The 13,170-nt window shown below is 30.9% G+C and overlaps 1 protein-coding gene across 1 annotated transcript in view; it reads left to right on the top strand.

The window, feature by feature from the left end:
- LOC105109686 (probable LRR receptor-like serine/threonine-protein kinase At1g53430) overlaps window positions 1-12,553 on the top strand; it is a 13,959-nt gene extending 1,406 nt beyond the window's left edge. The window contains exons 2-24 of the mRNA XM_011004470.1: window positions 4,235-4,409; window positions 4,800-4,871; window positions 5,127-5,198; window positions 5,302-5,373; window positions 5,445-5,516; window positions 5,663-5,734; window positions 5,822-5,893; window positions 6,008-6,079; window positions 6,198-6,269; window positions 6,350-6,421; window positions 8,838-8,912; window positions 9,017-9,082; window positions 9,190-9,249; window positions 9,332-9,370; window positions 9,451-9,500; window positions 9,611-9,978; window positions 10,162-10,360; window positions 10,438-10,578; window positions 10,683-10,801; window positions 10,969-11,179; window positions 11,280-11,517; window positions 11,799-11,949; window positions 12,053-12,553. Coding sequence (XP_011002772.1) covers window positions 4,235-4,409; window positions 4,800-4,871; window positions 5,127-5,198; window positions 5,302-5,373; window positions 5,445-5,516; window positions 5,663-5,734; window positions 5,822-5,893; window positions 6,008-6,079; window positions 6,198-6,269; window positions 6,350-6,421; window positions 8,838-8,912; window positions 9,017-9,082; window positions 9,190-9,249; window positions 9,332-9,370; window positions 9,451-9,500; window positions 9,611-9,978; window positions 10,162-10,360; window positions 10,438-10,578; window positions 10,683-10,801; window positions 10,969-11,179; window positions 11,280-11,517; window positions 11,799-11,949; window positions 12,053-12,478 — 2,966 coding nt within the window. The 3' untranslated portion in view covers window positions 12,479-12,553. The remainder of the gene's footprint in view (window positions 1-4,234; window positions 4,410-4,799; window positions 4,872-5,126; window positions 5,199-5,301; window positions 5,374-5,444; window positions 5,517-5,662; window positions 5,735-5,821; window positions 5,894-6,007; window positions 6,080-6,197; window positions 6,270-6,349; window positions 6,422-8,837; window positions 8,913-9,016; window positions 9,083-9,189; window positions 9,250-9,331; window positions 9,371-9,450; window positions 9,501-9,610; window positions 9,979-10,161; window positions 10,361-10,437; window positions 10,579-10,682; window positions 10,802-10,968; window positions 11,180-11,279; window positions 11,518-11,798; window positions 11,950-12,052) is intronic.
- The last annotated feature ends 617 nt before the right edge of the window (window positions 12,554-13,170 follow it).

Here is a 13,170-nt window from a genome sequence, read left to right as displayed (position 1 = left end):
GAGCGGTTGGCTTGAAACTGTACATCAACAATTATTTGAAGGTTGAAAATGACTAAAATATTCATATTGTAATAATAATAATAATTGGTATGTTGATGTCATCAAAGCAATTATTGCTTGATATTGCATCTTTACAATACTGCCAAGTGACAGATCATTTTGGTGCAAGGGTCCTCCCTTTATGGTATTTTAATTTTACTCGTAATGTTGCCTTTACCTATAACTAGCCATCTAAACCGTGGGGCCTTTTTTTTTTTTTCATGAAAACATTATATTCAGCGCGTTTTAAAATAGAAAGAAAATTTTGCTACTTTGATTATATATACTCTACTGGAAAAAAAATATTGGTTTTATTTTAATTAGAAAAAATAAAATAATTAATTATAGTATATGGACATAATATTAAAATTTAAAAAATAATAATAATAAACTAGAAAAAAAATTAAATGAGATAAATAATACATCTTAATTCACAACTAATTAAACTAATTAAATATTAAAAAAATAAAATAAAATAAAAAAACCTAAAAACAATTAGTTCTAGTTAACTAGAGTTAACATGATAAATTCTTGTAATCCCCAGGGTGTGTCAACTTTAAAAATCCTGTCAAACTTGCAACTCAAATTATAAAATTAGAATAACATGATAGAAAAAAATAAAGAAATTATATATAAAGCCTATTTAAAAAACAAATCAACTCACATTAATTTTTCTAACTCATGAATCGATTAATTAAACTTAAAGTATTCTATTTGAAAAAATCATGAAACTGAATTCCTAATTAATAAATATTGAATGATAAAATTAAAAAAAAAAAAGAATTTTAACCATACAAAAGGATTAAAAAATTTCAGTAAAAAATAAAACGTAAAAAATCACAAAACTAAAAAGAAAAAAAAAAGACAATGTCAACATGCGTTAACTTTTCAAATCTATTTCAAATCTACTTATCTACGACATTAGACTGGAAGCACTCTATCCAAAAAAACCACGAAGCTTAATTCCAAACCAATTAAATATTGAATGATCAACTTGGTAAAAGAATATCAATTACATAAAAGGATTTAAAACAAAAATTTATAATTAAAACAATGGGGATCAGAATTGAATACAAAACAAATTTTATTTTTGATTGAAGGGTGTAATTAGAAAAAAAAAACAATTGAACCAAATAGCCAAAAAAATCAAAAGATTAAGGATCCTAATTAAAATAAAAAATAAAAATAATTTTTTGATTAAAGGGTGAATTTGAAGAGAAAAATTAATTTAACAAATGACCTAAGAAAAATCAAAAGAATTAGAATCAAATTGGATAATATAATATTTAGTAAATTAAGATTGAAGGATTAAATGGAAGACAAATAGAACTTCTAAAAAAAAGCCAAAATCAAAAATTAAAAATAAAAAGAATAAGAAGGATGAAGTTGAAATAACAACAACAAAAAGTGTCAAACTATGAGTTTTAAAGGAGAAGAGAGAGAAGAAAGATTCATCGGTGAAAACCTAACTATCATTATTGATAATGTTATACCAGTAGGAAGAGGACATGATGACACTTACAATAAAAAGATAAAAGGGTATTTTTTGGACATTGAGAGGCTTCACCCGCATTGTTCGAAGTGTGTTGATGTCACCCACGCACCTTCAAGTGTATCGCACGCGCCCCAACCTTTTTTCTTAATATTTTCTTTATATACGAAATGACTCAATGAAGCATATGCTGACTTGATAATAACAAAAAAAAAATATGATAAGACAAAAAAAAAACCCTATAAGTAGTTTTATATTTTTGGTGGGAGAAGCAAAAACATTATTACATTGTTATAGAGAATAGTGCTAATAAAGTATTTTTCAATCTATTTTTACCTTTTATTAAGTAGGTTACTTACCATACTAGGTTGGGTGGATCAAAATGTCTTTGAACACAGGCCATATGAATTTTTTTAACATTACACTAAACTTAGTATAATATATCAAACTTAAAAAATATTCTTGACTTAAATTGTGTGGTAGTTGTCATGATATAATCTTGTCGACTTGACCAATTTAAAAGAAAAAAAATCAAAAATAAAAAAGAAATAACTCAAGGTAACTTATTAAATTCGTAACCTAAGTTATGGACTCTACTGAGTTCAATTAAATATTTTTTTTTATCTTATTATATGATAAAAAATATAAAATAATAGTTAAAATTAAAAAATTATTAAATAATAAAATAAAATAAATAAAAACACAACGTAAAAAAGAGGACCAAACATGCTTATTTTTTTAAATGGGCAAGCTATAATTAAAAAACTGATTTGGTAAGTGAATCATCATATTTAATAGATTAACTTGGTGACCCACGTACTTAGATTCTAATTATGGATTTTTTTTAGTAAAATGATATAATTTCTAGTTTTATTTTTAAATCTCAAAAAACAGAGTTTAAATTTTTAAAAAAATCTTGATTAATCCATCCAATCCACGATGCAACCTTGAATCAAATCAAATCAATATTAGAGTCTAAAAGTCTTAATTATATAATAAGCAAGAGAGCCCAATGTTATAGTATTCTCGCCTCTTCGTAATAACCGATTCTCTCAGACTATTAGTGCACCGACTAGTCTTGCACTAAATACAATAATTATTCAATTACTTAGTTGAGCTGTTTGTGTTAGTTGCTCTCGTACAAAATTGTCTTGTCTGTATTTTAAGTCTTTAAAATAATATTGGAATTACATATTTTAAGTATTAAATTCAATAATTATTAAAGAAAACCTTATTCGCTTAATTTTAGAAATTTATATCTTGTAGAGACTAATTTTAAGTGAGCTATTATAGATTAACATTTTACTGTGGATTTGCATAGTAAAATATTGATTTTACCAATTAATAGGGCTTGAATTTAGAGATATGAGAGTTTTTTTCATGGGCATATTAGTCATTACTAGAAAAGAAGGGGTTAAATTGTATTTTTATATTTTTACTTAATTGCCCATGAAAGTAAAAAAAAAAAAAACTTGGATCAATGGGCAAATCTTTGATTTAATTTTTAAACAAGTTACTTCATACCCTTTGAAAATTAAAAATAATTGTCTTTGACATAGGAATTCTTTTATCATTTAGATGCGGTGATTTAATAGTTATTGAATGTTATTTGGAATAGTTGGGTAATTTGATAAATAAAAAAATTTAAAAAAAAATTAGAAATGTGTGAAAAATGTTCACTATTTTTAGACGGCGTGTGTAACATCATTCGGCGGTTAAAACTATGATTCCAGAGCGGTGATTAAAGTGTCTCGGTGTTATCTATATGAATAGGTGGTGTGTGTATCCTGATGATTGTCAGGATGGTAAAAGTGACTTTTTTTTTTCTCTCCTACTTGATTTTTATTCTAGCCTTAAAAAAAATCAAATTAATCTTTAAGATTTATTATATTTAAAATTTCATTTTTATTCTCTTAAAAACAAATCAAATCAACACCTACTCTCATGCTTAAAAAAAAATAAAAACCCTTCTCATTCCTTTTGTTTTTCTCACCCTAAAATGACTTACCTTTTCACCTATTTATAAAGGTCAAAAAGTTGATGAACAGTGAAGAAATAAACTTATAACCAAGCTTACAAAGCTTTGAGGTTATTCCTCTCATCCCTGGAAGCGACTCCACTCTTTCTTGATCCCTCTGATCCATTACCATAAACATTCTCTAACTTTTCCCACATTATAGCTACCAAATCTTCATATATATCATTATTGCAATACAAAATCGATCCTCCTCCATATCCTTTAGCTTCACATCCTTCTCTTTCAACGCTTTAGCGAAGACTTGTTGAATAAGAATATTGTCTTTCAACCTTTGTTGCCAAAGAGTAAATTTTCTTCTTCTTTTTTAAATTTATTTCATGATAAATTTTAGCTTTTTGTCTGTTGTAGACATTGATCATTATCAAAAGCTGAATCTCCCAAAATCAAATCTTTGATGCTAATTTTATTGTGACATTTGGAACGGAGAGTCAGTACACAATCCAAAGAAAACAAAAATACTGAATTTTGTTTATTACAAAGGCTAGAGAACACGTGAAGAGATTATTATTGTTTATTAAAAATTACCATCATCATCATCATCCTCCTCATCATTTTCTAGCTGTGTTTTAGCAAGGCCTTAATACATACATGATTTTATGGATAAATAATATTAATATTGTTATTGCTTTTATGGATGATTGAAGTTCCTGAATTGTATGTAACAGTGCAAATTCTTCAAAACATATCCAACAAGTTGAACATCAGCAACTGGGACCCCATCAATCGAACTTCTTGCGATAGTGCACAGTGGAACCAGACGTCCATCGACAACAAAACTCAAAGCATAGTTACATGCAACTGTACATTTGAGAATGACTCCGTCTGTCATGTCACTAGCATGTATGTATGTTTTCTTTATAGGAAATATTCAAGAATCGTAATTCTTCCCCTTGCAAAAGCCATGAGATTTATCTATTATTTTCATAATAAATTTTATGTTTTGTGAAAGAGTAGAATACAGCTCTTAGAATATCCGATAACTTTTTCTATGTTTTTTTAATGAGGTCATAGTGATGGCGATACGTTCTCCTATTTTTAAATATTAATTTATGCTACTCTTTTAATAATAAAAACACAAGCACAAATGTGTTCATGGTAGCATGTTTCCAAGGAAACAACTGATATATTGATGTTCGTCAAAAAAAAAAAAATTAATGGAGAGCAGAGTCTTTGTATGGTTTACATTTTCTTTTTATTTACTAACCAGTTCTTATATTTTGTTTTTGACAGAATAGTGAAAAGATTTAATTTGAATGGAGTTCTCCCAGAGGAACTAGGAGACCTTCCTCATCTGCTTGAAATGTAAGTGATGAGTGCATTTTCTACGATTCTTAATCAAGTTTATTAATATCATTATTGAACAGAGATCAATTGCAATATATTTCCTGGCACACCATGTGCTTCACAGAGGATTTTAATTTATTTATCAGAACAAATCAAAGTTTTTATGATGATTCAAATGGGAAAAGGTCTTTGTCTGAGTGGCTAAGAGAAACACAGACTTGTAAACAAAAGGAATTATAGAATGACTAAGATGAAGCATTTTTCGTTGGACAGTGATCTGACTCGCAACTACATTAGTGGAACAATCCCTCCAAGACTTGCTCAGCTCCCCAACCTTAAGATTTTGTAAGTCTTTTTGTGCATTCTGTATATGTGAAGGGGTTTTCATATCCCGATATGGAAATTCATGAACATGTTAACCTGTTCCCAATTCTCTTCCATGTCTTAGGTCTCTCATCGTTAACCGTCTCACCGGCCCAATTCCCCCAGAAATAGGCAACATTACCACACTGGAGGAGCTGTAAGTCACAAAGCGAACTTCTTAAATTAAAAGCTAAGCTAGAACGTTAAATCTTGAATTGGATCTTGCAGGGTCCTGGAAGATAATCTGCTAGCAGGGCCTCTTCCTCCAGACCTTGGAAATTTGACAAGCTTAAGAAGACTGTAAGACAGATGCCTTCATCTTCTATCTGAGTTTATTTATGTGTCTACTTCATGATATTAATTCCAAGTCTTTTTATGTATGGTACCAGTATTTGATGCTCGCTTAGAAAAAATTATTTGTAACTTTGTATTATTGACCCCTGCAGTCTTCTTTCCGCGAACAATTTTACAGGAACAATACCAGACACATTTGGCAATTTAAAGAATTTAAATGATTTGTAAGTGATGATGCGGGTCATAATTTTTTATTTATAGTAATTACTATGCTGAGCTTAAATATTCATCTGTTTCATATGCTCTTGCAGTAGGATAGATGGAAGTGAACTGTCAGGGAAGATACCTGACTTTATTGGGAACTGGACCAACATTACGACATTGTGAGTACTTACCTTGTTCCATTTATCTGCTAATGTGTCCTCGGGCAGAAGCTGCATGGAATTCCATTTTCCTTTCCCTCTTGCGTTCCTAACAGTGGTATATTTCTTTTGCAGGGATTTGCATGGAACATCCATGGAGGGTCCTATTCCCTCTACCATTTCACTGTTAAAAGAATTAACAATTTTGTGAGCTTAAATTCCCTATCTTGTAGATTCACATTCAGTTCAAAGAATTTTGCCTCGTTGCTTTTCGGTAAGTCTATAATTGAGAAAACTGATTTTTTCTATTGTCTTGGTTTTTCAGGAGAATATCGGATTTGAAAGGATCTAGTTCAACTTTCCCTGATCTGAAATATATGACAAAAATGGAAAAACTGTGAGTTGAATGAGACTGATCAAATATATTGTTACAACAATAGTACATCAGTAATTGATTACATGTTATTTTTTACTCAGGATTCTGAGAAATTGCTCAATGACTGGTTCAATCCCAGAATACCTTGGAAATATGGCAGACCTAGATACTCTGTAAGTTTCTCTAACAGCTACCTTCATGGCAACGCGTAATTTCATGGGCGTCATATTATGTTACTATGATTCAAAATGACAAGATATGTAAAGTGATTGACATTACTCTATCGTTTTGTTTCATTTAAAGATAAAGCAAAGTGAATCCGTAAACATAGGCGGAGGAATGTAGAAGGCTGAGGTGGGCTGTAGCCTAGGTAGAAAAATAAATCAGTATTTTAAATTTTAATTTACACATGATAAATGCAATGTAGTAATTAATAAGTTCTAAAAAAAACATTTAGAGCTCTAATGGGTTTAAATTATTATTTTTAAATGTATTCTCATAAAAAAAAACTCCAAGTTAGCATTAATATTCCCATCTAATATTATTTAGAATTGTAAAATCATTCTTAATAAATAACCAAAACGCAGAACTTAGTAAAAATCTAGTTAAAATATTGAATTTATTTATTTATTTTTTATATAAATAATCTATCTTTTATCCAATAAATTGATAAGAATATCTTAATGAAAAAAATAATAAAATTATATTCTTTCCTTTATCTTTAGTATTTTAAAAAATATAAATTTATTTTAGATTTTACTTACATAGACTAAAAGATTTTAGTCAATATATATTATGGTATTAAAAGAAAGATGTTATTAAATATATTAATCTTAATTTGATTAAAATTTAAAAAACTAACTAGTTTTCTCGTGAAATTCATTAACTAAATCTTGTTAATATATTTATTAAAATTTAATTATTTTATACAGTAATTTATGAGCTTTTACAATAAATTCTCTTATAAAATATGAAAGATAAATATTAATCAGGAAGATAAAATTATTATTAGCAAATAACCTAAATAAGATACTAGTGAAATACTAATTAATAAAATTGAATATTTTTCATTAAATTTAGATATATGAATAGATACAATAAGCATTTATTAGATAAAAAGAAAATAGTCTTCTTACAAAAGATGGAAAACTACTACTTGTGAAATTGAAAATTGATTTAATTATATTCTGGATTTGATTTTCTCCTTACATATGTATAATCTATTTACACACAATATGAGATTGACATACCACATATAAATGCTTCGTATAAAAAAACTATAAGTAATTTATATCAATAACAAAAACCAGTGATAGTTTGTCAACATTATTATTATGATATATTTAACTTAATAACAAAATTTTAGTATGAATAATTAAATTTTAGATTTAATGATGGGATAATGAAACTCCTTATACTTAGCTATGCTTTAGAATCTAAGAACAACTTTAAATCATTTAAAGTTGATGCTATTTGCAAGCTTGTTAAGAAATTTTATCATGAAGATTTTAATGAATAAGAAATATATTATTTGAGATATCGAATAGAGCATTATTAAATTGATGTGATTCATCATAAGAACTTTTAGAATATCTCTATCATTTCTGAATTATGTCAAGGATTAGTTAAAATAAATAACTCACAACACTATCATTTGATTGACAAGTTGATTTATCTTATTTTAATTTTGTTTATTTTCATTGCCACCATAAAACGAGTATTTTCAGTAATAAGACATGTTAAAATTGTGTTTCGTAATAAAATAAAAGATGAGTTTGTAGCATATTTTATAATAATTTACATTGAACGAGAGCTTGTTGAAAATATTGATTCAGATTCGATCATTAATAAATTTTATTCTACAAAATATGGAAGGGTGCAACTTCAATAGTGTAATTTATTTTTATTTTTTTAATTTTATATACTTTAAATTTAAATTAAAACTTTATTATTAACTTAAAAAATTTATATATATAAATTAATAATTGATGTTATAAAATAATTTATATATATCTGTTTGACAGCCCAGGATAGAAAAAAAATCCTGGCTACGCCCTTGTCCGTAAAGGTATAGCAATAAGTTGATTCCTTACTTTTTCTGGTTGAACAAGGATCTTTCCCAACTTTGCGTTTCATCTGTTTCATATGAAACAATGAAGCTCCAGCCTTTTCCTCTTTTAAAACCGACAGTTTTGCGTTTCATTTTTCCTTATTTTAGATTCTCATTGAGTGAGGTCGGGATGTTTTCAAACCAATCTTGATATGTCATATGAGATGCTATTGGTGATGTTCTAAATTTTAACAATGTAATAAAATATGTGGAAGACATCTTAACATATGTTCTCTGTGAGCATGAGCTAGACCTGCATATAGTCTGCATGATTCAAAATCATGATGGTGGGGGCTCATGTTTTTCATAAAAGCCATGCTGCAGAGGATGTAATAGGACCTTGAATATTACTAGTCTGACAACATGGACTGGCCCGACATTCCGTGAATTAGATTGCAGTGTGTTTATATTGCCCAGAGCTACTTTTATCTAGTGCTTTTTTCACGTGCTTTCATTAATTTGTATATATTTCATTGCAGAGATCTGAGCTTTAACAAGTTTACAGGCCAGATTCCTGGCCCGTTAGAGAGTTTGACAAAAAATATAAAGTTCATGTAAGTCAATAAACACATGCTTTCTGAAAGCACAGGATCATCGTTTCTAATATATTTCTCATATTGACAGCTTGCTGGTTCCTTGCCTGTTTATTAATGTGTAGGTTTCTGAATAACAACTTACTAACTGGAGAAGTGCCTGCTTGGATACTGGGAAGCAGGAAAGACTTGTGAGTCTATTGTGAAGCTATACATAATTATTTATACATGAAATACACCAATCTTTGTTCTCCTCAATCAACAACTATATTAACCCTGCCATGAAATTTTATTTCAGGGATTTATCTTACAACAATTTTACTGGATCAGCTGAGCAAAGTTGTCAACAGCTACCAGTGTAGGCATTATTTTTTTCCCGTTACTTGTTTCTTCTCCTTTGTCTCAAGTTGGTTGCTAACTTCTATTTTGAAATTATATAGGAACTTAGTTGCTAGTCATGTGTCAACTGGGAGTAACAAGTAAGTTCCTTCTTCACTAAGATGCCTTTTTAAGAAATCTAGAAATTTGACTCATCGACAACCCTCTTTCTTCTCTACAGGATTTCTTGGTGCTTGAACAAGGACCTTGTTTGCACAAGAAAATCTCAATGTAAGTGTGTAAAAACAGTACTCTGGTGTTTGATGAAGGTGTAATTACATAAATACAGCACTTGTTGTCCTAGGGAAGGCAGCTTATGATATTGATCCTTCGTTCTACAGACCATTCCTTGTTCATAAACTGTGGAGGGAGCAGTGAGACTGTCGGTGATAATGAATATGAAGACGATACAACTTCAGGGGGGCCAGCTGATTTTGCATCTATATCAGAAAGATGGGGTTATAGCAGTACAGGGACTTATATTGGCACTAATAACGGCGCTTACAAAGCAACCAATTCTTATGGTCTGAATGTGACCGGTGCAGGTTTTTACCGAACTGCTCGCCTTGCTCCTCAATCACTCAAGTACTATGGCCTGTGCATGCTGTCGGGCAGTTACAAAGTGCAGCTCCACTTTGCTGAAATTATGTTTTCCAATAATCAGACTTTTAGCAGCCTTGGGAGGCGGATATTTGATATATCAATTCAAGTGAGTAAAATGATTTGCAAATTAGCGCATTTACTTAGGATTTTTCTTTTTATCTATGATTGTATTTCTAAATAACCTCATGAGACCTACCATGTGTTATGGATCCCTTCCAAGTTTCCATAGAAAAGGGTGGTAACACTCTTTAAAACCTGCAAAAGTCATGCTCGGAACTTCTTCCTGCAGGGGAAGGTAGTTGAGGCAAATTTCAATATTATGGAGGAAGCTGGAGGTGTTGGTATTGGCATCACTAAGGTATTTGATGGTATAATTGTTAATGGTAGCACACTGGAGATACACTTATACTGGTCAGGCAAAGGTACTACTGCTGTTCCTGACAGGGGTGTCTATGGACCTCTCATATCTGCCATTACAGTGACTCCTAGTAAGTCTTGACGAAATCAAGAGGATTTTTTGTTTCCATCAACGGTCTTGTTATTTAATTTATTTCTCTTCTTGTAGACTTTAAGGTGGATAATGGTGGCGGATTATCAGTTGGAGCTATTATTGGCATTGTAGCTGCTACATGTGTGCTTGCGGCATTGGTTTTGCTGGTCCTCTGGAAGAAAGGTTACTTGGGAGGGAAGGACCTTGAAGATAAAGGTAAGATTAATGGCACAAGAAGTATGTGTCTTATTTGATTGTGTGCATGCTGTAAACCTTTGATTGTCCTTGTCATGCTGATTTTGAGATTCTGCTCATCACAGAACTCCGTGCTCTAGATCTCCAAACTGGTTATTTCAGCCTAAGGCAAATTAAACATGCGACCAGTAATTTTGACCCTGCAAATAAGATAGGAGAAGGAGGATTTGGTCCAGTTTACAAGGTATTTATGAATGTTCCAGTTTACTATTTAATTTGGTTATGTGCTGACAAAATGTTCTACTGTATGGGGCCTTCTTGTATAAAATCTATCACACATGCAAAAGCTTGTGATAAAAGGGAAGCAATATCTTTTAAAACATTCTGAAATCTCAGTCTATTTTATTTCAGGGTATGTTGTCAGATGGTTCTGTAATTGCTGTAAAGCAGTTATCGGCCAAATCGAAACAAGGAAATCGTGAATTTGTGAATGAGATAGGCATGATATCTGCCTTGCAGCATCCCCATCTCGTGAAGCTGTATGGCTGTTGCATTGAAGGAAATCAGCTGTTGTTAGTATATGAATACTTGGAAAACAATAGCCTTGCTCGGGCCCTTTTTGGTAAATGCTTGACCAACACCTTAATGTATCAGTTTATGTAGTATATGGAACGAGAATGAGATTAAATTGCTTTCCTGTTCCTCTGTCTCATCTCTATGAGGTCGGGATGAACACCAGATTAAACTGGACTGGCAAACAAGAAAGAAAATATTGTTGGGTATTGCAAAGGGATTGGCTTATCTTCATGAAGAGTCCAGGCTGAAAATTGTACACAGAGACATAAAGGCAACTAATGTGCTGCTTGATAAGGATCTAAATGCCAAGATATCTGACTTTGGTTTAGCTAAACTTGACGAAGAAGAAAACACTCATATTAGCACGCGGATTGCTGGGACAATGTGAGTTTTTTCTCCCCCTTGTTCTTTCAATTTAATTTCCTTGGTTGTGTGGTAAAGGGATAAATTATTATTATTATTATTTTGGTAATTATACTTTGAACAATATGGATATCAAATGGAAATATTGTAAAACGCAGACATATTTCTTTATGGCATCTAATAACAGCAGCACAAATGATTATCGCCTTGTATATGATTGATTATACAAGGAAAAGAACATAAATATTTATTCTACAAGCTCATGGCCAATACTTTTCTGGTTCTTTCTAATTTCTCTTCAGAGGTTATATGGCTCCAGAATATGCTATGAGGGGTTACTTGACAGATAAAGCAGATGTTTACAGCTTTGGGGTTGTTGTTTTAGAAATTGTCAGTGGGAAGAGCAACACGAATTACAGGCCGAAGGAGGAGTTTGTTTATCTTCTTGATTGGGTAACTTATATCATTTCCTTTCAGAATTCTGTCTACACTTACACTGACCACCAATGAGCATGATTGTAGAATGATGGAAAATGCGTGTTATTGATAATTTTAGGCCTATGTCCTGCAAGAGCAAGGAAACCTTCTAGAGCTTGTGGATCCAAGCCTTGGCTCAAGCTACTCAAAAACAGAGGCATTGAGGATGCTTAACTTGGCTCTCTTGTGCACCAACCCATCTCCCACTTTGAGGCCATCAATGTCTTCTGCAGTGAAGATGCTTGAGGGTCAAATTTCAGTCCAAGCTCCGATAGTCAAGCGCAGTACCATGGACCAGGATGCAAGGTTCAAAGCCTTTGAGCTTCTCTCACATGATAGCCAAACACACGTCTCAAATGGATCTCAAAGCAGTCAGATACAGAAAAGCATATCAATGGATGGACCGTGGATGGATTCTGAATTTTCTATCGAAAGTAAGGATGAGATCATAGATTCCTCATCGACCAAGCTTCTTAAGGACCTTTACGACGTCAACTTAGATTGATCAACGGAAATTGATGAAATAGCCCCTCCTTTTCTTTGTTAAGTTTGGTACCAAAGTTAAAACAGAATTACTTAGTAGTAATCTACTACATTCCTATCTATTTGTTGACTGATAGGATTATCTAAATTAAGATATTTCTTTTAATGGACCTTTACGACGTCAACTTAGATTGATCAACGGAAATTGATGAAATAGCCCCTCCTTTTCGTTGTTGAAGTTTGGTACCAAAGTTGAAACAGAATTGAATTACTTAGTAGTAATCTATTGCATTGCTATCTATTTGTTGACCGATAGAATTATCTAAATTAAGATATTTCTTTTAATTTATTTGTTTAAACTTATCTAAGATTAGACTAGCTTGTTATATAACTTCTTTGATAAAGAAGAACATAGCTGGTACGTTTTTTTAATGTTTTATTTTTCTGTAATGTTTGTTTCCTTCTATAAATAAAACATTAGGAATGGCAATAACCAACTGATACTTTTTTTTCTCCTTGTTCTTTCAACTTTAAAGACTTTGTTCTTTGTTCTTTGTTCTTTTTTTCTCCTTGTTCTTTCAACTTTAAAGACTTTGTTCTTTGTTCTTTGTTCTTTTTCTCATTTCATAAACATTAGCTTGTTCTTTGTATATTAATTGTTTTTACAACAATTGGTATTAGAGCTCCTCTTATCTTTGAAGGGTTTGTGAGTGA

This window comes from Populus euphratica, unplaced genomic scaffold (assembly GCF_000495115.2).
Source record: "Populus euphratica unplaced genomic scaffold, PopEup_1.0 scaffold440.1, whole genome shotgun sequence".
NCBI lineage: Eukaryota > Viridiplantae > Streptophyta > Magnoliopsida > Malpighiales > Salicaceae > Populus > Populus euphratica.
This window is presented reverse-complemented; position numbering and strand designations above follow the sequence as displayed.